Raw genomic sequence first — 24,756 nt, 5'->3', positions numbered from 1 at the left:
CAGGATTCTTTTGATATTTACTTCTTAAGAAATTTATCTTTGATGGCTGTCTACTGGGAGCTTTGCTATTTCTAATGCTCAGCTCACCATCAGCTAAGAATACTCACCATGTGATATATTCATATGTGTTACATGCACATGATTTTTTTCCATGTTATAAAGAAATGGTTTCTCATAGTAAAATTTGATGTGTTCATTGCATATATTATTTCTTCAGAAATCCTGAAAGAGTGAACGCATGTTTTGATGTACGTGTGTGAGAGACACAAACTGTCTTCAGAATTTCTGAATAAATTATTAATATGATAATTTCAAAACACTGGTTCTGAAACCATATTTACTATCAGGACCCAAAGGGTAGAATGCCAGTATATTAATGTGGTTTACATACAGTATGTCATCTTGATTATAAATGTATTCAGTCAACATCACGGTGATGACCAGCCACGTAAGGAAAAATGTCCCTTGAAAATATTATAGGGCGAGAGGTTTTTTTAATTACGTTTTAATGTAACTGTAGTCAGATCTGGTAGAGTTACAGGGTAAGCACACATCATTCTCCAAATTATGCACCCAAATGTATCTGGTGACCTTGGGAGTATATCAGTGTGGAAGGCTTTACAGCAGGCTTTAAATAGTTCTGTATTTTTGAAATATATGGAATTTCTCTCTAAAATATAACAAAATATGTGAAGCTGTTAAAACATAAAATCAATGCTTCAAGTTGAATACTATAAAAATGAATTTCCATAACAAGCTGTGTAGCAGACACCTGCATGAAGCAGAACCAGGGCTCCCCTGCACAACTTTTTTCCTTTGCAAGCATCAAATGTTTATAGCGTTTTCTATTACCTGTACTTAAACCAGCTTCTCTGCAAGCTGCCGAAGTAGCAAAACAGATTTTATTCACTATATTGTTTTGTAATATTAAAAGCAGATTGCAGCTGATGGGCAGCGGAGGTGCTTACGTTGGTGGCAGCGCCGGCCCCTCCAGCCAGCCGGGCAGTCGCAGACGTTCGGGCGAACGCATTTCCCTCCGTTCATGCACATGGGATCGCACACACCTGCAGATACACAGCAAAGGAACAACATGGTAGGTGGGAAATGAGCTAGAGCTGAACGAGAGACTCACCCACTTCAATTGCTTGTAGTTAAAAGAAAACAGAAAAGTAATTTGGATTTGAGAATCTGAAACCCAGAAGCTTGGTAGCTCTGTAAATCCTTCTGGAAGATGCTGTGTCTTGTGTGGAAGCTCCAGTAAGAGCTACAACACCAGAAAAAAATGAGAGAGAGGCATTAATTACAGTGATTCTCAGAAAAACAAGTAAGACATTTTCTGTGGCAGCTGTGGGCAGCCTGAATACTTGTTAGAGCTTTCAGCTTCTGATTGGAAAACATGTTCTCAGATGTTCATTTAGATAAGAAAATACTTGAAGAGGATAGATATTTTTTCACATAGTTTTGGGAATGTTTTTGCATTCAACCAAGCTTAAAGACTAAATAGATCTATTACTCTATCACCTTTTTGTACCGTTATCTGTTAAAGTACTTACCTTTTTACTTTATTCTTTCATGTAAATAAGATGCACAAGATAGGTTGTTCTTTCAACCACAGGAAACCAGATGGTTTTTTTTGTTAGATTTCATTACAAATCTAATTGCTAATTTTTTGCACCTCCGATTAAGCCCTGCATTTATCAATATTGTTGTTTCACGACATCCAACAGTAGACTCTCACTATTCTGGCAAGTCAAACATCTGCAATCCCCAGCCAGGTTTGATATAGGTAGATACCACATGCAGATACCCAAGTCCTTGTCTCCCGTTTGTGCATGTTTGTAAGTGCAGGAAGAGGTGATGCAGTTTATAAACACAGCAGTGGTGGTATGATGGGAGTGGAAATTATTTGCATTTTACATGAAAAAGTCATTTGATAATGGGGCAGAATACAATAAAGTTGCGTTACACAGTAAATGGTTGGACAGGAGGATGAGCATCAAGTTGGGAAGAATCTGACAAGGTTTGAGGACATATTTATGCCGAATGGCTTCTGCCATGTCTAATGTCTTCTAGGCATGACAGGGTTTCCCAGTGACTCGTTACCGACAGCGCTAATTAGCAGCAGCCCTCCTTGCTCCTGGAGCTGGGTGGCTGCCGAGCTCCCTGTGCTCCCTCATCGCGGAACAGCCCCTGAGGGGCTGACAGCTGGAACGTGACATTACTGTGCCTTTATTAGACCTCGGGTTGGGATGGCTTTTGGTACATCAGCAGTAAGAACAGAACTCGACTACGGATATTGTAACAGCTCTGATTTTCATGTCCAGGGCTCTGAAAGTACCACAAGCCCCCCTCAGACCTTTACTGGGGAAAGTGGAATCCTGCAAAGAGCCTCTGAATAGAAATGATTATTAAAAAATAACAGGCAAAAATACAGCAACTGTTATTTGATGGGAGATTAACCTTCTGTTCCTCTCTTAGGTGTGATCAGGCATTTTTAGCTAGGTAGATTTACATCCCCTAATTATTTCTCTGATGCACTGAAATATTGCTTTTGTGTCCTGGCCTGTTCTTTCAACACAGATGCTGCCGCACTGGCAGCTTTTAGCCCCGTATTGCTGCTCTTGGTTGGCTGCTACATTGGCATTTTGCTCAGTGCCAACCTCCCGAATCCCTCAGCCCTGACCTGCCCTCAGGCCGCTCTTGTCAGGGCTGCTTGGATCGCAGCCCTTGAGCTGTCACCCTCTTTCTCCGCCTCTCCTGATCCGCGCTATAATCTCAGCTTCTGCTTACTAAGGCTAACAGGGATCTACAGTTCTTGCTGAGCTATCAGAAAGTGCTGCAACCACCACTGAAAACCTGGTTGAGTTCAAATTGTTATGGCAATCATCACTCTGAAATAATTTAATCTTCTATTTTCTTCTGGTTTTCTCCTCCTTTTAATCTCACGTTACCAATAACAGATTTCTGACCTACAATCTTCTGTTGTATTTGACTTTGCTTTTCAATTATGAAACAGTTCAGATATTCAGAATTTAGAAAAGATGACCCCAAATAATAAAATTCGCATTTAGGTTTCAAATGACCTTATGCTTTGTGATTCTCGCAGACCATACTGTTCCCAATGCTGGCCTGCTGCCCCAAAGTCATATATTTGAAATCCAGGGATTTGATTTTGAGATTATATGGAACTTGGACAATGTCTTCCCCTACCCCTCAAAAAGTAAAGCCAAGAAAAAGTAACTAGAAGCACAGTACTATTTGTTCAAATTTGTAGTTCTCATTTTTTTCTCTTACATGTTCTATGTATTTTTAACATTATACAACCAATTCCATTGTAAGATATTACCTGCTGTTTTGTAGTGATACTAGATTTTTTAAATTATATGACAACAGGCTCTTCTTTCCGTTACAGGAACTCAAACTAGTGTGCTTTCTTGTTCACTTTTAGTTTTCAGTTTGTGTGGAACTGAACTTGTTTCAGCACAATTTGCCTCATAACTCAACAGAACTTCAAGCAGCAAGTGAGCTCCGATCTTGGTCTGAGTTCAAACTGACTTTAATCTTGGGATCTGTTTCTCTCTTGGTTCAGCTGTCTTACAAATGAACAGGTAACTGTGAAAATACAGCATGAGCTTCCTTTACAATGTGTGTTGTTTATGGCATCTCTCACTTAAGTGGTAAATCCAAAGGAGTTCAGTTCACAGTGACCTAAGGGAAGTGCTGAAGTGGGAAATGTAGGGTCAGGGCCAAACCTGTTCTGAACTGGAGGGGCATTTAATCCCACCCCCTACTCTGGGACAGATACTTTTTCTAGGGAATTCATAAAGGAATATACATGAATGCAGTGTTATCTCTCCCCTTTTCCTGCCTGACATCTCCACCTTGTTCTCCCTTTCTTTAACTTTCTTCAATACAATTCCATCTCGATACCTATCAGGCAGACTTCAGCACGTGTTGATGATAACTAGTTTGGATCCTTTCTAGTCCCACTCCTTGGCCTCTGTGGAGGAGCTCCAATTTCAAAATAGCAAACAAAAATGTTACAGCCTCTCACAGGAAAACTAAATAAATTATCAGACGCTAGGAGAGCAAATTGAATTATTGTAATCCTCCCAGGCACTGCCATGACTTTGAAAAGACTCATATTTCTTTTTTTTCCCCTCCCCTTCAAAAAAGGCATGTTGACGCAATGAAAACATTGGTTGGATAGGTTTTCCACCTGCTTTGAGAACTTGCCCTAATGATACGAATGCAAACACATTTGTGTCCTCCCTTTGTTGCAGTTTGGTAGGTGTATCACTGGGCCTAGGGAGAGCCCTGTACATCAGCACATCCTGGGTGCAGGCTTGCCAGCCATCAATAAGTGTCACTAAAGCCTAAATCCCATTCCCCTTGCTGCCAGTGTTGACATTTCCATGCTCTCAGTAAGAACAAAAGCACCGAATTTCATATGCAATAGAATTACTGATTTCTATAGTGTGCCACAATTCTATAGGGCTATTGTTTAAAACTAGAAAGGACTTCCATGATCTTATGTTTTCCAAAAGTGTTAAGTTAGATAAGCTAAGCTTAAGTTGAAGCTGATAATGCAGGTTAAAGAAAAAGCACGATTACGTGCCGTATTTCAGGTGTGGAGTGTTTTTGACAAGGTAACAGGAAGGTGCAGGTGTTAAGATAAATCACAGGTGTTGCACAGAACATCATACAAAATGTACACAATTCTGTGCACTGAAAAGCATTCACAGGTTGCTAAGTTTTCTGGTTTATGCAGCAGCTATTTCTCTTTGGTGACTTTAATGCATTTTGACTTTACAATCACTTAAATTTTCCTGTGACCCTTTTCATAGCTTATCCCCTCTAGGCTGACTTGACCCAGGGAAGTGCTTCTTGCAACTCTTTTATCAACCTCCATGGAGCTCTGCAGTTCAGCTGTTCAGCCCTAACATCTTTAAGGTAGCCAAACCTCCTGCTTTGTCAGCCAAAGGGGAGATTTTTCCTGCAAAATAAATATTTCCAGAGACTACTAAAGTTCTAAAAAAAATCCCCAACCAAAAATTTAAGTGCTGCTTGTAAAGTCAAGTAGGTCCTCCTGGTGTAAGTAGCATCAGTGATGGATATCTACAATTCCAGTGTCTTCCTTTGCCTGCCCTTCTTGCCATTGATTTACAGAATCAGTTCCTCTAAAACATACACAATATTAAGCAAAATATCTCTACTATGTAACGTTAAAAGGGACTGGGGGCAAAGTTAAGCATGGAGCATATTCTTTTGAGAATAATCTGTTTTTATAACAAACACTCACAATACTGGCCAGCAGTAGTTGCTGATTAGTTTACAGTGATTAAAAGAAGCTGGACATTTCCTTCAGATACCTTCAGACAAAAATGTTTAAGTTGAAACTAAGCCACCTTTTGATGCTAGTACCCCATTACAGCTTTTCTTGCTAGAAGTAGGTAATAATAAGTAGTAAAAAGCTTGTAATTTTGTTGAAATAGGACAGTCTTCATCATCACCCTCATAAAGGCAAAACAGAGAGAATATTAAATCAGGCTCCTAAAATCTCGGCAGAAAGGGATTCTCTGCAGTGTTCTAGGAATTCGCCTTGCCGCAGCTGAACATCCACGTCCTTTTCTGACAATGAGACTGTACAGACTATTTCTTTCTGAATCAGAAATCACCTGTCATGACGTATCCTGAGCCATGCTGCTGCTGAGGAGACAGCGTGTCACACTGCAGCGCTGATTAGAAGATGTCGTTTTCACGACAACTTTTATTTCTTTTTTTTCCTTTTCTCTATGCCATGTAGAAGCTGAGAAAATTGACCTGCTTCTGGATGCATTCTGCTTTTGGATGGAAGAGAGAAAATAGCCCGAAGCGGTAACATCTGTGTGGGCCAGCTAAGGTAATGCATCAGGCTATAGCTGTGCTGACGGAGAACACAGCAAAGGGAACACCTACTGGTAGATATATATACTTCAACATATCCTTTAAATCGCCATCCCTGTGCTGTCATTTGTATGTGATTCACAGGCTTTGCTTTTATTTCTGGTTGGGGTTGATTTTGGACCGACATCTCTGTGGGTCTGGTGTATATTTCAACTTACTCTCTACTGCTCTTTTGAGGAGCAGGAACCTTGATCAGTCGCAGTTTTGGCTTTTGTATGTGTACATGTTGTTTTAATGTTCGTTTTCTTCTCTCTGCTTAGTGGTTAGCTTGATCTGGTGTGACATTCTCAGAAACAGAGAGCTGTAGCTGGGGACATATGACACAGTAAGGACACAGAGCATGGGACAGATGTAAAAATAACACTGACTGGTCTTGTCGGGAAAATACTGATGACAGAACTCAAGCTGAGAACAAAAATAAAACCAGTAGATGTGTTAAAACAGGCACTTCTAGTCCTTTTCCAACGTTTATGGGCAGTATACATCATCTATTGATAAAACACAAAAAGTGGGGAGAAGCTCCGTGCCAGGAATTGTGTCCAATTGTCATCGTGAGACCGCAGCCGTAAAACGTAGGGACGTTGCTGATGTTGTTTGTAGGATGAGAACTGGAAGTCGGCGGTTTCACAAAATAGCACAGCTCAATTCATGGACTGGAAAGAAGGTTCTGCATCCCTCTGGCTGCGTTGTGCATCCCAGCAGCTCTGCTCGGATAAAACATTATCCTGACCGCACTAAGGAAATGATTGTTTCGATGCTTCTGGGCTCCAAATAAAGGTTTGATCTTGCTGAATGATCTTTTCATCCTTCAAAAAAATTAATCACAAAATGGGTGTGTTCTGACCAAAAAGGGTGTTTCTGACAAAGGTCACTGTTACTTGAATTCTACTGCCCTGACACCAGCAGAAAGTAGTTGAGGTAAAAAATGTCATTCCTGCCTTTAGAGGGTATAACTGATGCTCAACAGATCATTAGCGAGATGGATGTACCAATATATCTGCTGCTGTGAAGGTCCCAAATGCACAGAGCTCTGAAAAACATGTTATGGATTCGGGACACTAGCAATTTCTAGTCCCCTTTTTTCTATTTCCAAGGGCAGGAAGGAACTAGTTTTGCCCGTGCTGAGTTTTAGGCACGTATGTTGTTTCAGAGCTTGATTTGCTCTGAAATTCCTCATCTATGTTGATTTGGATTTGTAAATAAAGAAATAACTTTCTCTCCAAGCTCTGTCAGAGTAACCTGGGATGTGATCCACTGGATGTCAGTAATTGTAGCCACAGATCAAATTTTAAGAAGAAGGAATATTTTTCCTGTAATAAAATTGAAGTTTTTGTGCAAGGTTCTTCTAAAATGTGAATCCTTACCCATACCAAGCTACCAATCATTTTGAGGTTTCTCATCTGTATTTCTTGCTTCATGTATCTCCAACAGAGATGCAAAGCACTTCTTCAATAAATTCCCTTTCTGAATACTAAAAATAATCTGGTAGAAACCTGCAAGGGACGCAGTGTGGGAGAACAAATTACTACAAGACACAGAGGGAGCTGTAAATGTAATTGTGATGGGCGTGGTGACAGTTTGCATTTAAAATATATTCACTTTACCATACGACTCTAGCGATATGAGTTAGTTTGCATGACCTAGCATGCATTTCAGAAGAAAATATGGTCTGAAAAATGGTAGACCATATAGATAGCAATGCAGTACCAGTGGTTTGCCTAATTATGTCTGGTCTTCATTCCGATATACATTCTGATACACCTAAGGGGCCTTTTAATGTTATTAAAGCAAGAAATAAATCTAATTTAGGTATTAGTTCGGGGGAAAAATATGGGAAAAATAATGAATGGCAAGGCTACCGAGATGCTGGGCTAAATTCTGAGTGTTACTGCATAATCTATGGTGTCCCCGTTGGCTCTGTCATGTCACTCTCGTCAGACAATAACATTTTCTATCAGTTAAAGGAGACCCTGATCTCTCCATCTGTACCTCCAAAAGTTTCCCTGGTAGCATATGGTGGGCAAGACTCTTAAACCTCAGGAAGCCATGGAAGCCACTGGGGTTGTCACTACAATACAGACGGGGGACTCTCCTCTTTCCCTGGACTGAAATGTTTCTCCCTTTAGGTCTCCCGATCTTCATTTTACCTAATGCCTTGTCAGGTGGAACTCTCCCTAGGGATACAATGGTGCGATGTTTGGATAGCTGCACAATGTTTCAGAAGGAAGTCCACAATAATCAAGATAAGCATGTGCAGGTGCACACTTATATCTTTGAGGAACATTTTACTAGGAACTGTCAGTTTTTGGGATCATCGGCATAACGTATTTGTCATGTGCTGATTGGTTTTAGTCTGCAACACTATTAATTTGGAAGAGACTGTAGCTATACTTCATTCTCATCTTTGCAACTCTTAGCTTATAATTAACGTGGGGAATTGTAAAGTATACACTCAGCACAGCGTATATTCCCATCTTGTTAGGATCTTCGGTTTGATAACGTTTTCTCTTCATTGAAGAATGCTCTGTGTTTTCTTAGGTCAGTGAACCATTGCAGCGCGTGTATAAATTGTTCTGTGGAGCTGCTTTCTCGTCATGCCTGAATAAGAAGTGCAAGAGGATTCTCATATACATTGTTTTCTTCTGCTGATAGTTTTTGTAGCTTCTGCGCTTGCAGTATGACCTGCCATTTAAGCGTGGTTTTATTGCACTGAGTGGGCTAAACTGTCACCGTGATGCAATTTGGTTTATTTTCATCTGCACAAAGGAAAAGGGAGATCCAGGCAGAGTGACTGAAGAGAACTGTGGTGGTGCAGACACAGTCTGAAGCCAAGAAGGGGAGCAGCCACAGGCCACTGTGGTTTGGCTGAGAACCAAGAAGAGCGAGGACCTTGAGTGCGAGCCCGGTCAGGGGGTTGGGAAGAGGACTGCTGTCTGCATTGGAGCTGCACTCATCTGTTCGCAGAACCACAGACTGGTTGGGGTTGGAAGGGACCTCTGGAGATCATCCAGTCCAACCCACCTCCTAAAGCAGATTCACCACACAGGAAGGTGTCTAGGCAGGTTTGAATGTCTCCAGAGAAGGAGACTCCACAGCCTCTCTGGGCAGCCTGGTCCAGGGCTCTGGCACCTCAAAGGAAAGAAGCTTCTCCTTATATTGAGATGGAACCTCCTGTGCTTCAGTCTGTCATCGTTGCCCCCCATCCTGTCATTGGGCACCACTGAAAGGAGTCTGGTCCATCCTCTTGACACCCACCCTGGAGATATTTATAAACACTGATGAGATCCCCTCTCAGCTTCTCTTCTCCAGGCTGAACAGACCCAGTGCTCTCAGTCTCATAAGAAAGGTCCTCCAGGCCCCAATCATCCTCAGAGCCGCTGGACTCCCTCCAGTATTTCCTTGTCCTTCTTAAACTGGGCAACCCAGAAATGGGCACAGAACTCCAGGTGTGGCCTCACCAGGGCAGAGTAGAGGGGGAGGAACAACCTCTCTCAGCCTTTTGCGCACACTCTTCCTAACACACCCCAGGTACTGTTGGATTTCTTGGCCACAAGGGCACATTGTTGACTCATGGTCAACCTGTTGTCAACCAGAACTCCCAAGTTCTTCTTTGCAGAGCTGCTTTCCAGCAGGTCCACCCCTCACCTGTACTGGGGCCTGTTAGTCATCCTGTTGTTACCTGTCTCAGAAAGTAAGCCAAGGCTTACTTAGGAATTGATGTTGGAGAGGGTTGTCTCACCAATGTCTTTTTGTGAATAAACAGTCTCCAGAACTGTCCATCCTCTGGGCTATTCAAGTGGCAGATCCTATGCTGCTTTTTGAAGAGGAGATATTTTAAAAATATTTTAATTAAAAACAGGCGTCCCCAACGTATTGTGTCTTAAACCAATTAGTGGAAAAAAGCACTTATCCTTACTCAGAAGCCCACCAGAAATAGAAATGCAGTAATTCAGAAATCCTTGCTCTTTTAGTTTACATGTATGTGTTTACATACAGCAGCAGATCTGACACATTCCTTTAGCACCTTTGAGATGCATGTAAATACTGGCTCAAAACCTAGATTCTTTACCCTAGTAAAATTCATGCTATAGTCTGTGCATGTTTTGCTTATGGAATGGATACAAATTTAATACATTTTTTGACTTATTTAGGATGTATATTCAGTTCTTACTCAGGTATATTCTTGTTCTCTTCCTGCAAAATAAGCTGCATGTGCTCAAAGTCTCTGTTAAAATAAATGCATCAGCTACCTATAGATGAACAAAATGTATCTTTCAGGAAAGGCCGAGTAATGGTTTTGTCACGAATCCTTTCAAAGATGGAGCAGAGAGGAGCACAGCTCTGTGAGCAGAGCACAAACCAGGTTGTGTCTTGAGTCACCATTTCTCATCTGGCTTTATATCTTTCTCCAGGAAATCAGAGATCCACCCACATGGATCACGTTGTTCAGCTGAATGGGAAACACAGTAGTAGCCTTGATTTGTTTTTTCTTTGTCTTCTGATGTATTTCCTGCCCAAGGAAGGAAGATGACATCTAGCATGAGCCTATTCTGTTACATGGGCTGGAAAATCAAGTAAGAACCAAGAGCAGTGTTTCCTTTTCCTGTGTCTCCAGACTCTGCACCTACTAGTCAGCAGACCAACCTGCCAGTTGTTCTGCTTCTGTCACAAGACTAATGCTTTTAGCAGAAAGTTACAAGTCTCTCTGCTATGAGCAGCTGTTTATTAATTTCCAAACACCCACTGCCTGAGAATATTTGTCGTCCAGAAATCTTGGACAAACAGCTGCTGCTTCCGAGCCCATCCTTGATGTACGAAAAGCAAGTCTAATGCAAATGATTACTCCATCCATTTGGATGGGATGCGTGGATTGTTCCCTGCTCAGTTGTGTGCGAGGGTGTGCTGGACCTCTGCTTTACAAACTGGCCAGTTTTAGATGGCTTGAGTCAATCTGCCTACTCAGGGAAGACATTCCAGAGAACACATCACCCTTTGTCAGGATGGTACCTTGGTGGAAGTCTAATTTGTTGAGCAGTAAAACTTCCTGCTTATGCAGCTGGCAAGGCAGTAATCTGCAGGAACATTGCATGGGAATGCTGGAATATGGGAAATCAGTGACTTTCACGATATGACATTGCTTAGCAAAAAGCTGCCTTTGAAACCCAGCGTTCACGTTTCCAATTAATTTGCCTCTAGCTCTCATGCAAGTAAAGTCCTCATGGTACTGGCAAGGAAAAAGAGAGGGGGAGGGAAGAGGAGCAAGCAGAGCTGGAAGAATGAGCGTGAGTTATATTGTGCTCTGTGTAATGGCTATAAATCCTGCCTGCAGGAATTACTGAAATGGAGAAATAGTTATCTACTAACTTGGAGATCCAATCTGCAAAGTCCCAGCGTCAGCGTGATGATTTATGTGATACGAAACCTGCAGGGTTCTGCCTGACACGGTAAAATAGATGCATGCAGAAGCACGGTCTCTGCTTTAAACCATATGTAAACCCCAGCTCGCTGGATGCAAGGTGGGTGGCGAGGAGGTCAGAGGTCCAGGGTCTGGTGCCGTCGGAGAGGCCGAGGTCAGGCTGGAGGTATTATCGATATCCTGGAGGAGAGAGGAGGAGGAGGATGCTCAGCACTGTTCTCCTGTGACCTTTGCTTGCTGATGAGCTCCAGAGGGAGCTGTGGCTTGTCTTTTCGCTCAGAGATGAACTCACCAAAGCAGCCGAGAAGGGCTGAACGTGTGGTCCCCTGAAGTTCTCTTTTTCTCCCCTCTTCTTCACTCCAACCCTTCATAAGAAAACTCAGATTTTATTAGCTTTTCTTTTTCAAGAGTTGTTTCCAAAGCAGTCTGATGGTAATACGTGTAGGAAATAAATGATGTTTTCTTTGTTCATAATTTCTGTAAAGATGCAGCAGAAATCAGTGTGAACACTGCTTTAAATCCTCATGAACGGGAGTGATATCCGGGGATCGTCACAGCTGTGAATATTTTCAAAAGATAATTTAAAAGCACGTGCCAACAACTTTCCTTTCGTATTAAGGCAGAGTTGGTTTGTTTGATGCCGACTTGATCCAGAAATACATTTTATTTTGAGGCGCTGCCAGCATTTGCCTCTTTCCGCTCAACAAGACTGATGATACTGAAAACAACGCGTAGCAAGTGAGGGGACAAGGCTGTACGGTTGCTGAGGCATAACCACACATTTCACTGTCAGCTCTGACACCCGCTCGTCCTGGCTGTGGGTGGCTGGTTTGCATAATCACCAGGCGGTTATTTATCAGTAAACACAGCGGGCAAAGCCCTATATTTCAGCTGGCAGCCAATCAGACCTGGGTGATTTACACCTCTTTTTTTTTGAGACAGTGTTTATTTACATACAAAACAAACACAAACTTTCAGGCTGAATGCCTTTCTCTGTATATTAAAGAAGCAAAGAAGAATAAGGCCAAATGGCGAAAGGCTGGTGCTGCCACTCTGTCCTGCATAATTTTGGCTGTCGAGCAGAGACTATTAGAAGTGCCAAACTGCACACACAGGGATGGAAGTGAAAATCCTAAGTCCTGTTGCTATATATATTTAAAATAAACCAACAGGGTATTTGGGTTCAATTTGGCAATAACCTGTCTTTGATTATCTGCCATGGCTTTTGGTTTTAATTATCTCCTTCAGCTGAGGTTCTGAAGCAAACAGAAGCTTTTGTTTCTCTGTCCATGCAGGTGAGATACAAAGAAGCAAAGAGAAATGTCTAAAAGCAGTGGAAACAATGCCAAAATATTTAAGGGGTAAGTGACCAAACAACTGATTTGACTTATTGTTGTCTTTGCCTCTAAACACTGTTCCTACCTAAAGAAAACTTTATAAAGCTGATCTCATGACAGAGATGCTGTTTCTTTAGAGTATGTGAATTCTTTGTTGTTATTTCAATTATGGATATAAAGGTGCCTTTATATGGCATTTCTTAAGATGTAAGAAGTACTTATGAACATTAATTACTGGAGAAACAGATACTTATTTTGTTGAGTCTTCACAAGGGCAAATGTCTATCCCAGGCTGCTACTTACATCTGAGTTGCACGACATTGGGGTTCAGACGTTAGGATCAGCCCTAATGTGCAAATCACCTCCAGGATGGGCATCCAAGCACTTCTGTCTTCTCTGACTTGACGTATCTCCATCCGAGGGGTCACCCAGCAGTGTGTTGTGGTACCGTGAGCCTGGAAACGGCAGCACCCCTGCGGTAATCCCGGCTGTGCAAGGAGCTTGGGAACTGCATGGCAGGGAACTTCCCCCTTGCTCTGACTCTGTATCAGAGCATATTGAAGCTGAAACCTAAGTATTTGCTCATGCTATCCATATCACTGTTAGTAGGTGTCACAGGTAAGGGTGCAAGAACTGTATGTCTGTGTATAAATGATGGCAGGACTGAAAAGACTGCCAGTCTCAAACATCAACCGCAGGTTCAGAAATGCATTCTTTTCACTTAGATCACTGTTTCTGACAAGTCTTATTTCTCAGTTTTTCTAGTTCATGGGAAATTTGCAAAAGCCACCAATATTTTCCCAGACTAAAGACCAAGAAATGTGAGGCTGATCTGCATGTACTACATGGGTGGGAATCATATTTAGACTTGCCTTTTTTAGTCTTAAGTTTACTCATTCTCTCTGGATAGGTTTTATTAGGCAGGTAAGAAATCCACCTAAAACTTGTAAGATCAGGCTCAATTTAAGTGCCTAGAAAAGCTGATTTTGCGGGCAGAGGGTTTTGGAACTGTGCTACAAGTGGGGAAATCTGGATCCCCTGGCAAAGGACAGAGAAGCTGTTTCATGTGACAACAGCAACAAGACATACAGCTCTAATAGCAACTGCTTGCTGTGAAAAGCTTGTGTGTAAGTTCTTTCTATGCATCATGATACCTGTCCCATAAGCAGTTGATTTTAAGGAAGAAAAATGAAACATTACTCGATATTTTTTCCCTATTAACAGTCAGTGGCCTGTAAGAGTAAGCAAGTAGTAGTTTTTGCCTTCTGCTTCATCACGCTTCATTCATCACAGACACAGGTCCTTTATTTAAGTTTGTATAGTACTGGGCTAAATAAACCAGATTATAGAGTGTTTATTGACGTAGAATGGAGGCTGAGATTGGACAGTACAAAAATATTTTCTTCACAGGAGGAAGCTTTTTTTTGTGAAAGCTTATACCAAAACGGGCAACAAAACCTCATAAATGTTTTGAAAGTGGAAAGAAACATGCCGAGGATTGGTAGCAGTTGGAGGATTTAGCAGAATGCTTTGCTACACTGCGACCATGATCACCTCCTTTTCCTTTGATGCGTCTGGAGATGCGGCGATACGTTTAAAGCTGGAAACAGCACTTTCCTGATGTTCTCTAACCTCGAAAACAAGATGCCAAACAGAAGGTTTTTTCCCTCCTTTCTTCCCTGCAGCTTGTTCCTGCCAGAGCAGACTATTGAATTGTGTGCTTTGCAGCCAGGCAGAGCTGTGCGACGTGACTCTCTCTGCCGAAGGAGGGAGAGCTGTAGCCTGGGCATTCAGGGGCCTTTTGTTGCTGGAAGGAGTTTTTTAGTAGCTGCTTTGCTCTGTGTGTGAGAGACATTAAGTGCTCTGGAAACGTACAGATTCTTCCTGCCAAGAATGGTTGTTTTCACAGCTCCCCTTTTGCCAATTTCAAACTGGTTAAGAAATAATAATAACAATAAAAAAAAGGAAAGGTTTTCACATACATATCCTAAACTCCCTGGGTGACAGATATTGTTGAGCAATACAGTCTGTAGAAGTGCCGGAATAACCTATTTCCCCCAAAGAGTAGAAGAATTGAATATGAATACCAATGCTAAGGTGAAGAGAGAGTTTTCAGTGACAAGAACAAAGGCAGGCTGAAGCGTTATTAACCAACTGTGTTAATTAAGCTGGAAGTATGACATTCCAGTATTTTTGAGGATCTCAGTCAGCTGCTCTGCCTTTGGCTTTAATTTTTTCCCAAAATATCTTTAATGCAAAATAATTCATCTCCAAATATGAGTCTCACTCATTCCAAATACATGAAATATTTAGAGAGGATTCTAGCAAAATGTTCTACTGCCAACATTGACTTCACTTGATGCTATTGTAATTAACAGGTTCATTTTAGACTTAATATAGTGCTATATGTGCTCTGATAGAAATACAGGAGATCATGGCATGAATCCAGACAAAATATCCTGTTGAACATCGACAAAATGGAGAAGAACTGTTACGAGTCAGAGAAGTCTTTAAAGCAAAGGGAAGTTTGTAACTTACTTTTCTGACACCATCTTCCAGCATAGCCCTCGGTGCAGGAGCACATGTTGGGTCGAACACAGCGACCACCGTTCTTACAAGGGGGGACACAAACAGCTGGGGAAAGGAAAACAGAAGATTCGTGCCATGAAATCGCATAGGGGATCAATGTTGCTTAAATAGAGGCTCTTTATTTAGGTGCCTGTGTTGGGACACCAGACTACAGAGGCTTTTGCTTTAGTTGGGGTGGAGAAGGTGTCTCTCCAACGGGTGATTTGAGCAGATGCTGGAGCTCCTGATTCTCTCTTGGAAAGAATGTGGGACGTGACTCCCAGTGCAGTCAAGTGGTTGGACTGTCCCTCAGGATCTCTTAGGTTTTAGCTGTAGCTAAAGGGCTTCTTCAAGGGTTCTGCCTTTGAAACATAGATCAGTGTTTGATATTTGCTGACTTTGTTTTGGCGCTATTACTTCACCCTTTCTCAAAGAAGCAGGAGGAAGGTCTTTTCTTAAGCATCCATCCACTCTCTCCCCATATCACTTCCATATCCCACGAATGTGGATATTTATTTTCAAGTTTTAGTTCTATCTAAACCATAACACTTAAGGATAAAAGTTGCAAATCATCTGGATGTGGAAAAGTACCTTCCATGTTGAACGTCAAGAGAAGGATCATCACATTACAGAGTCTGTATAATTTTCACTCTCTCCTTCATGCCCAACATCACAAAAACAAAGAGCTTCCAGCAAGCTCCATTTGCAATTAGATTTTTGCATGTGAATCGTTCGCTTGCAAAAATAAGAAAAACAAGGGAGAGAGCAAGAGAACAGAACTTTAATATTGAAATAGCTCAGGTTTGGTAATATGAGTGTATTTAAATTCCCAGATTCAGGAGGGGTTATTAGAGCCATGCTCAAAAAACTGAAAAGGAAGTGGTATAAGCACAGGGGTCTTCCAGCTATTCAAATGATAAACATAAGGGATTCTAAATCAGGTCCTGCTCTATTTGATCAGATCCTTGAGTAGGGATCTGAAGAAGTCCTGTATAAGTCTCCCATCCACTAGACTCTAGGATGGTCAAGTAGGTGATATTTTGAGCCCCATTGGAAGATAGATTACCATCTATGACTCTACAACACGGTATAGTACACACTATAGAGTATGCAAAATGAACAAGGTAGAGACATGCTTTAACATTTAACTGAATACTTGCTAATTAGTGATATCACTGACTTCAGATAGCAGGAGATTAATTGTTTAGTTATCATTAATGCCATCATAAATAAGTGCTTACTCCTTCACAGTACCATTAAGAAGAATATAATGTGGATTTACAACAGGCTCTAACATCAAAGGAGCACACAGGGAGTTTTGACAAGGAAAATCTCTGGATATACTTCATGTGGGGGCAGATAATAATAGGCTGCTGTTTATATTTTTAGCCTGGATCCTTTATCAAGATGATAAATAGAATCTTCTTACCTCTCTGGCACTGTGGCCCATAGAAGCCATAAGGACACGTACACATATTTGGCTGTACACAGACTCCTCCATTCAAGCACACAGGATTGCACACAGCTGTATGTGAATACAAGAGAACTCTATGAATCTCTTGTAATTTTGAATTTTCTAGAGTAGATGCTCTTTTGCTGCTGCACGTGTCATTAGAATAAACATTCCTAGTAATATTGTGATGAATTTCACACAATCCTTGCTGGTCAGTTGTGCTGTGACATTTTTTTCGTTGTCGACACAGCGGGAGCATTTCAGTGGTGTTTCAGTATAGCTCGGGGCATGAAATAAAATACAGCTTAATAGTCCATTTCTGATGTCCTCCTTTGATTTGCACAGTTCATTTGTTTCTGCTCTAGCATCCGCACCAAACATGATTCCAAGGTAGTAAAATGTAGTCACAGCCTGGATAACCTGGAGATGAGGTATTAACCATTCGCTGCTGTGTCTGAATTCTGCAGAGCATCATGGCATTTCCCTCAAGTTGAGTATATATATTAAATAAATAGATTTAAATCCCAGTTCCCACAACATATTGGCTCATGCATCACTAGCAAAACCACTGGCTGAGCTCCCTTTGCCTCTATATTTATCTGTTATTACTGTAGATGATATAACGGGCATTAGGAATTAAAAGCTATACGGCATATTTCTATGCAGCAAGTACCTGGCTCTTGAAAAAAAGGGGCATTAGAATTGCAAATTGGTTTAGTTGGGAAGTCACTGTGTGAAGAATAAGGAATCTGATAAGGTTTTCATTGTGAAGCAGAGTGACACTTTAAAAGAGTCTTTTTCCTTTATTCCTTTTGTCTTTCAGTATCTTACGAAATAGCCCATTAAAAAAATTAAATACATTTAAGCTTAAATAAATTAAGGGTCACTAAAATGTATCCAGTGAACTACAGGAGAAATAAAATGTCAATTTGGGAAGAGAAAAAAGTTAAATTGTAGTCTAGATGAGAGGCTTTTCCGACTAAGCAGCAATCACTTATGAAGTCAAAATGGACTGAATTCATTGTTAATAGTGAATTTGGATTAGTTGCCTCATTGTCCCGGCTAGTTCACAGATATCCAGTCTGTCAGTGTTTCTGTTTCTGTTGGTAAAGTCCCCTTATTTCTATATCTGTGTTTTCCAGAGACTCTGATCATATCACTTGAGGCAAGAAACGACAATAATATCCGCAAAATACTCTGTGTAGTGCACACAAAACTGTGCCAGAGAGGTGAGCCTGACAGTCCTTCATCTAAGGAATTATCAAACAAATCCTGCTGCTGTTCTTCTGGCTTGGAATTTACTGCTGCTGCTGCTTGTCCTCCTCTTGGAATAATTCAGTTTAAAGCCACCCCAAAATAGATGCGCAGAACTCAAGGAGAGTAATCGCTGGCAGGAAAAACAGGAGTTAGCGTGAACCAGAATAGCTAGTGGCAATCCCAGTCGTTTACCAGGGATCTTAGCTAGGTTAATTTATGTGTCCTCAATAGGTCTGCCATTTCAACACTTAGAGGAAGAGCAATCTCAGGGAGATGGAGGTTAAAATGACATCTCTCACCTTCCAGAAAAGGTAATGTAAGCTGAAGGTGTCTCAGGCATTTAATATTCACTATGGCAGAGGCAGAGTGCCTCCATATCCTTGAGGTTTGGCACTGATGAAGGTACTCCTCGTTCTCAGCCTTTTAATATTTCACGATTTTGCATGCCTTGTCCCGGGTGAGTGCTGTAGTTGCTGTGCCTTCGGAGGAAAAATGTACTCTGGCTTTTAGTGCTTAGGCCCTAAGGGGAAGGTCTGAGCTGTACCTATTCAAACCAGGGTTCAAAACTAGGAGTCCTGACTAGAAATAGGTACCTAGTTCCAATCCTCACCTTATCATTTTGCACTGATGGGTGGAGGTGGCTTTTCCCTGAGCGTGCACACTTCTGTGCAGGTGCTCTGCAAGTGTGAAGTGCTGGAGCAGCGCTGTGTTTAACACTGGGGGGTGAATGGGGCCGTTCTCCTTGCAAAATACCTATTTTTCTGTTTCAAAGCCATGAGCCGTCTTCTGAAATGGCCAAACTGAATGCAAGAACTGGACCACAAGGATCAAGGTGGTCAGTCTCAGTTCCTGATAGCTTACCCTTTTACATTCAGTTTTCTTCCTTAGACTATGCACTATTAGAAGTGTGTGTGTAGTTGCTAACTTAGCACCAGAAGACACATTTTTTTGCTTATGTTCTTGGTCCTAACTTAAACTGGCCTCCTCTTCCTGTCTCCATAAACTGTACTTTTAAGCTCAGATTTGATGGTATCACCAAAATCCAAATCCTTCTTTCTGCCTTACCACCATTCCTTGGGAGAAATGTGTGGGGGTAAAAGCAATAAAAACTGGAAGCTGCACAGGCCATGGGCAGTGCAGAGGGTCACGTTGCCCTTATCTCTGCCACTGCAAGTGTGGGGCAGGATTCATCCTTCGAGCTCTCCATGAGGGCAACTAAGTCTCCTGTTCTTGCATTTGAATTCTTTGAGTAATCCCCACTGCCACCGCTGAATTGTGGGAATCACGTGGATTTCAGGCTGCAAAAGAAGCAAACTCCGTCATTTCTACCCACTCACCCGTGTCACAAGAAGGGCTGCTCCATCCATTGCTGCATCTGCACTCATCGGGTGACACACAGACCCCACCGTTGTGACAGTGCCTGTTACACACCACTGGAAAACACCCAAAGGATCAAAATATCGCTGACACAGATCCTAAAGCTGCTCTCTTAGAGCAAATAACTAATGGGATCAGTCCAAGAGGTAAACTCAGGGATCAATCTGTCACGTTCCTTGGTTTTCTTTATCCTACCCACTCATCCCAACTCTTGCATCTAAAATTCTTTTAAGTATTTGAGCCACCCTGGGTCAGAGATAAAATTACATTTCTTTCAAGGACAACTTCATATTTAAATAAGCAACAAGGACTGTAATAGTGAAACTGCAGCTTTTTCACCATTCAGCTCATATAAAAGGGTTTGAAGGCTGATTTTTCCCCAGATGTTCTATATATTGAGCCTCTTTTTAAACTTGTAATGCACAATAACATGACTCCTAATAGGTATGCGGGTTTTTTTGTGTTCTCAAAACTAGCATTACGTCATTCACTCACACAACCTTTAATTTCATAAATGCTACTATAAATAACGTGGAGGTTTTTGCTTCTTTTTTTCTACAGTAGTGATTTTGTGTAGAAAATGTTGATACAGATGTGCATATTTTTACATAATGCAACTATGCTGCAGGTAAATCTATGCTCTCAAATAGTTTAGCTACCATATTTCTTCAATAGATTGGATTTCCTTTCTGTATTCAATCACCATTTTAAAGGGAAATATAGAAAAATAATAAAGCTTTTTTTTTTTTTCTCTTCTAGTTTTCTACAAATTCAAACATGTGATGAGGAGAAAAGCCTGAATGAATTCATACATACTTGTTTCACATCGAGGGCCAACATATCCATAGGCACAAGAACAAGTATTTTGAGACAGGCAAGTCCCTCCATGCTCACATGGTGGATCACACTGCACTGCAGGAATAAAACATAAGCAGAAAAAGAACAGTTCAAATAATACATTCTGTGTGGTTTTGAGCACACTTTGTTACTTCTTTTCCCATATCATTTTATTAATCCAACAAGTAATTTGGCTACTGAGGGAAAAATTTGGCTGCAGGATAAACGTAGGTATCACATCAGTAATACAGCACTAATTCTGCAAGGGAATGATTTTAACATAACAATGTTGTTTAACTTTTGAAGTCCACGTGTGGATCCAGGACGAATGTGGTTGATAATACTGCAGACTTGGCCCATCCTGCACAAATTTGCCCTGTGGATGTTCAGTAAACCTTGACATGTGTCAGGCGTTACTCTCGAGCAGAGATGAAGGGTTTCTTCTCTGTAGGAAAGAGTTGTGTGGGAATTTGTCAGCAAAATGACAAACATTTAAGCAACATTTTAAATGTTTAATAAGTAGTGTGAGGTCTGCAGCAGACAAAGCAGCAAGTTAAATAATGATTTTTTGACATATTGCAATATGCCGTGTCATTCTGCGGGGGGAAAGAGGATGAGCAGGTGTAATGCATAAAGCTGGAAACTAATGCAGCTCCTGAAACAGGCTATTTGCTGAAAACACTTGTTTTTTTTAAATGTTGATCATTACGAGCCTGATGGCTTCATTGTGCAGGAAGCCTGACAGGTTTAACCTCTCAAATCTAACAAGCATTTAAGGTGGGAACCTGACAACTGATGTCGTGGGCCCTTCTATTTGTAGCCTGCTAATAAGAGAGAGTTTTGTGTGCCAGGCGCAGGAGAGGAGGAGGAGGCCACTGAAGGGGGAAGATGACCAGGGACACTTGCTCTGGAGCAGAAAAAGACGAGTGTGACAGGTGGATCTCGCTTACGCCTTTGGAAAGAAAGCCACCACACATAGCAGAATGAGAAATATCCTTCCTTGTGCTTGGGAAGTGAATATAGAGAAAAATGTTGCACTTTGGCACACTTTACTGGCAGAGCTTTGTCTTTGATAATGGATATGAAGCTAAGCAAGGTTATTCCAAGGAAAATGCAAAATGAAGCTGAAGAGATCTGAAACAAAGCATCTTTCATTCTAAGTATTGTTGCAAGCAAAAAAACCACCCCATAATGTACCAAGTTATTTTTTTCTTAAAACTGGAGAATGGACTGTGTAATTGGAAAGCCAAATGAAGGACAAATACTTGTGGCACCAAAGAATTTGAACAAAGCTCATGCACTGAAGGCCTCCTCACCTCCTGTTATACCACCAAGCCATTGCATATCAACTTTGCCATCACACATTTTCCAGTTGCAGTTAAAGAGACAAGCTCCAAGAAGGTACCTTTAAATAAACCATTTTGACACAAATAACCGTAAAGAAATATATTCTGTATTAGATCTGCTCTTCAGGTGCTTCAGTATTTACATTTTCTGTTACCATACAGCTCAGTTTTAACTGCAAAATTTTCAATGCTGCATTGAAGTAACTTCAGGATTTGACATGCCTGAGAACAGAAAGCTTGCTAGATATAGTTTAGATCCATACTATACATGCTGAGAATGCCATTAAGCTAAATTTAGTTTTGATTTGATGGGCTAGAAGGTTTAGGCATTTGCAATTCAGAATGTTTTGCTGAGATTTCAAGTGTACATCTGGGAGGAAGAAAAAAGAATTTTAAAAAAAATGACATTGTCTGGACAACTAAATAGATTTGATTTAGACCCATTTAAGCTGTTGGTGTTAACTTTCCTGAAGTTGTTCTAATTCGGGCAGCGGTAGTGGCTGATGGAGCAGGTCAGAGCGCGGGCAGCTCGGGGTCTGGTGCTATTAAGATGAACAGCAGGTACAGTCTGTGATGAAAGGGAACGTGGAAGAAAGGGAAAGAAATGGAAGCTGTTTTCAAAGAAACTGTATTTATAAGGCACTACTTGCATTCGGAGGCTTACACTAGATTGTACTGAAGTCAGTGACAGGCATAGCGCTCGGAAAGAAGGGTGTCAGTCCATCTGATACACACGTCAATCTGACCCATCTCCATTCTTCTGGGCTTGGGCACGCACAGGACTCGCTTACAAAGGGATTTCTTTGCAATTAGAAATTAACAGTGGGTAGAAGTGGGTAATATGCTTTGCATGGAGATAGGGAAAAACAAAACCTAGGCAAAATGTACTGCTTTTTTTTGAAGTCCATGCAACGCGATTGCCTTTCCTGTTGGATGATGCATAAAGCCTCCAGGTGCCCAAGTGCTATGCCAAGCATAGTGACATTCAAACATATTAGACTTGATTTCAGAGGTTTTTGTATGTAGCACTTAATGTGTCCATTTGAATAGAGTACTTTCCATCTGGCCTTTACACATTTCAAGATGCATCTGAGCTGTCAGAAAAGAACATGGTATTTTGGATATTAAAACATTTAGCTCCTATGGTGACATTTAATAGTAAAATGTTTGAAACTATTCTATAACTGGTGAGTAGCAAAAGATAAAAACTGAACCACTGGCTGCAATGTGAGAGAGTAATATTCACCTAAAAGACATTTTCCTCTGTAATAGAAATACACTGTTTGTGTCAAATTCTTTTCTGAAACTTCTATCTTTCATCTTTTGGAATGAATATTTTTTTCCATAAACATTTGCTAAACTGTATCAAGGTATTGCAGTGTTTTTATAGTAAGAGGTTTTGGATGGTATAAAATAACAGTAAAGAGGAAAACATTGCTGCAAATGGTCAGACTTGCTGTCAAATGCATGTATTTTCATGTTCATGATTTAAAATCTGGAGGTGAAAATGGAGAAGTCCATTATTGTTTTCTTTGAAAGGGCTTTTTGGGAAATATCCCAAAACTCCTTCTTTTCCATTAAAACCAGATCATGCACTTTTTATAAGTTTCTCTACGATAACTTTGGGAGTACTCAGGAATAGCAGATGCTGTGTTATTTCCTCCAATTTCAGTAGCTTAATCAGCAAATGGCTGCCAGGACAGAGTTATTGCTGAACATCTCAACAACAAGTGAACTCCTTGTGCCGTCGGGTGTGTGCAGGTAAAGAAAGACTCAAGGTATGAGAGCATTACCTTCCGTTCCACTTGGAAATCTGAAAACCAGTCAGGTCATTACAGACTTTACTGGAAGGAGCGTAATCTACCTTTTTGCATGCGGTCATTGTACATTGTTTATTTTCTTCCAGAGGTGCATTAATCTGATTTCCTAAATGTACAGATGAAGTTTGAATACGGGTAGCACAAGAGGCAGAAAAAGAAAGCTACCGGGTAATTGGTTTTCCCTGTGAAAAGTTGTGGCCTGAAACCTTTCTTTTGCATGTAAGAGATGCAGATAAAGGAAATAAAGTATAGGGTTAAAGCATGCATTAGTGCAATTAAAATAACTTATATGCATATTTAAATAGTCAAGCAGTCCAGAACACAGTTACGAAATAAATACCCACTATACCAAACAGAAAGTTAGCAAGATTAACTTGACTGAGTAAATTGGGAATACAAATGCAGACGAGTGTTCTAGTTAGGTTGTACTAATGGATTTTGGTTTGCAAAATGTCACCTGAGTGCTCATCTGCAGTCAAAAAGGCAAGTGAAGTGTTAGGGATTGTTAAGAAATGATCAGAACACAAAATACCAGACTTTATTATGGTCTGTATCCATGGTGAGCTGCATCTTAAATACTGTGTTTAGTTCTGACCCCCCAGCTAGGAAAAGATACAGAACAAGTGGAAAAGATGAAGAAAAAGGTAACAAGGGTAACCAAAGAGTTTTTGTACAAAGAAGTAAATAGATTCAGTCTTTGGAAAAGACAAGATGTGGTAGAGCTTTTTGGCTATAAAAGTGTTACAACAGATGAATGTTGCCTACCCTTTTCTTTTTCTTTTCACCTACTTTCATTCAGCTGTGTAATCTCAGGTCATTGTACTTTCCCAACTACTTGGTCTTTCCTGTTATTTTGAAAACTCTTTGGTTTGAACAGTGGCTTTGTAACATCAAGGCAATGCTGTGTTTTTAACTCTTGAGCAGAAAGCATGGCAGACACCATTCTAGACTTCCTCTTCCCTCAGAAAATACTGTGCAAAACTTTTAAAATAGAGTTTTACTGACTTAAGTTTTTTAAGAAAATGACCTGCTTCTAAAGTAGCACGACTTTATCCTCCATAGGAATTCTATGGACTTTTATGACTCCTAAAAGCCTAGAAAGCTATTACTTCAGAACTGTCACCTAATCCACAATAGTCTTAAATAGTTGTCTCTCTTTTATGGAACCGAGTCTTTGACTTTCAATCAGACAATTTTAGCAACCAGACACTCCCTGTTGAATGAAGTTGGGGTTAGAGAAAGAAAAACAAGGACGACCAAGATTTTGGCTTAAATTCTTACTTTTCTTCAGTCTGCAGGTCTAGGTCTCTCAGAAAGACGCACAACAACGGTGCTCAGAGCAGTGTTTTATTTAACTTCAGCTCTGTTACGGAAGGGAAAGGACATGTTCCACCTTGGG

The 24,756-nt window shown here is 40.9% G+C and overlaps 1 protein-coding gene and 1 long non-coding RNA gene across 8 annotated transcripts in view; one reads left to right on the top strand and one right to left on the bottom strand.

Moving 5' to 3' along the window:
• LOC136103416 (von Willebrand factor D and EGF domain-containing protein-like) overlaps positions 1 to 24,756 on the bottom strand; it is a 183,470-nt gene that overhangs the window by 17,124 nt on the left and 141,590 nt on the right. For 5 of the 7 annotated variants that reach the window (XM_065841488.2, XM_071810734.1, XM_071810733.1 and 2 more), the window contains 5 exons: positions 20,171 to 20,266; positions 19,315 to 19,410; positions 16,697 to 16,792; positions 15,238 to 15,333; positions 969 to 1,064 (listed from right to left, as the gene is read on the bottom strand). In XM_065841488.2, the coding sequence (XP_065697560.1) occupies positions 969 to 1,064; positions 15,238 to 15,333; positions 16,697 to 16,792; positions 19,315 to 19,410; positions 20,171 to 20,266 (480 nt within the window). Of the gene's footprint in view, positions 1 to 968; positions 1,065 to 15,237; positions 15,334 to 15,858; positions 16,003 to 16,696; positions 16,793 to 19,314; positions 19,411 to 20,170; positions 20,267 to 24,756 lie in introns of those variants that run through there. The other 2 variants (XR_011739932.1, XM_071810732.1) reach the window with 2 other exon arrangements.
• Positions 859 to 20,260, top strand: LOC139828392 (uncharacterized). Its single transcript, XR_011739933.1, has 4 exons — positions 859 to 1,093; positions 5,807 to 5,902; positions 12,658 to 12,723; positions 20,114 to 20,260. It is a non-coding gene; the product is annotated as an uncharacterized lncRNA (long non-coding RNA).

Source organism: Patagioenas fasciata, chromosome 7 (assembly GCF_037038585.1).
Source record: "Patagioenas fasciata isolate bPatFas1 chromosome 7, bPatFas1.hap1, whole genome shotgun sequence".
NCBI lineage: Eukaryota > Metazoa > Chordata > Aves > Columbiformes > Columbidae > Patagioenas > Patagioenas fasciata.
This window is presented reverse-complemented; position numbering and strand designations above follow the sequence as displayed.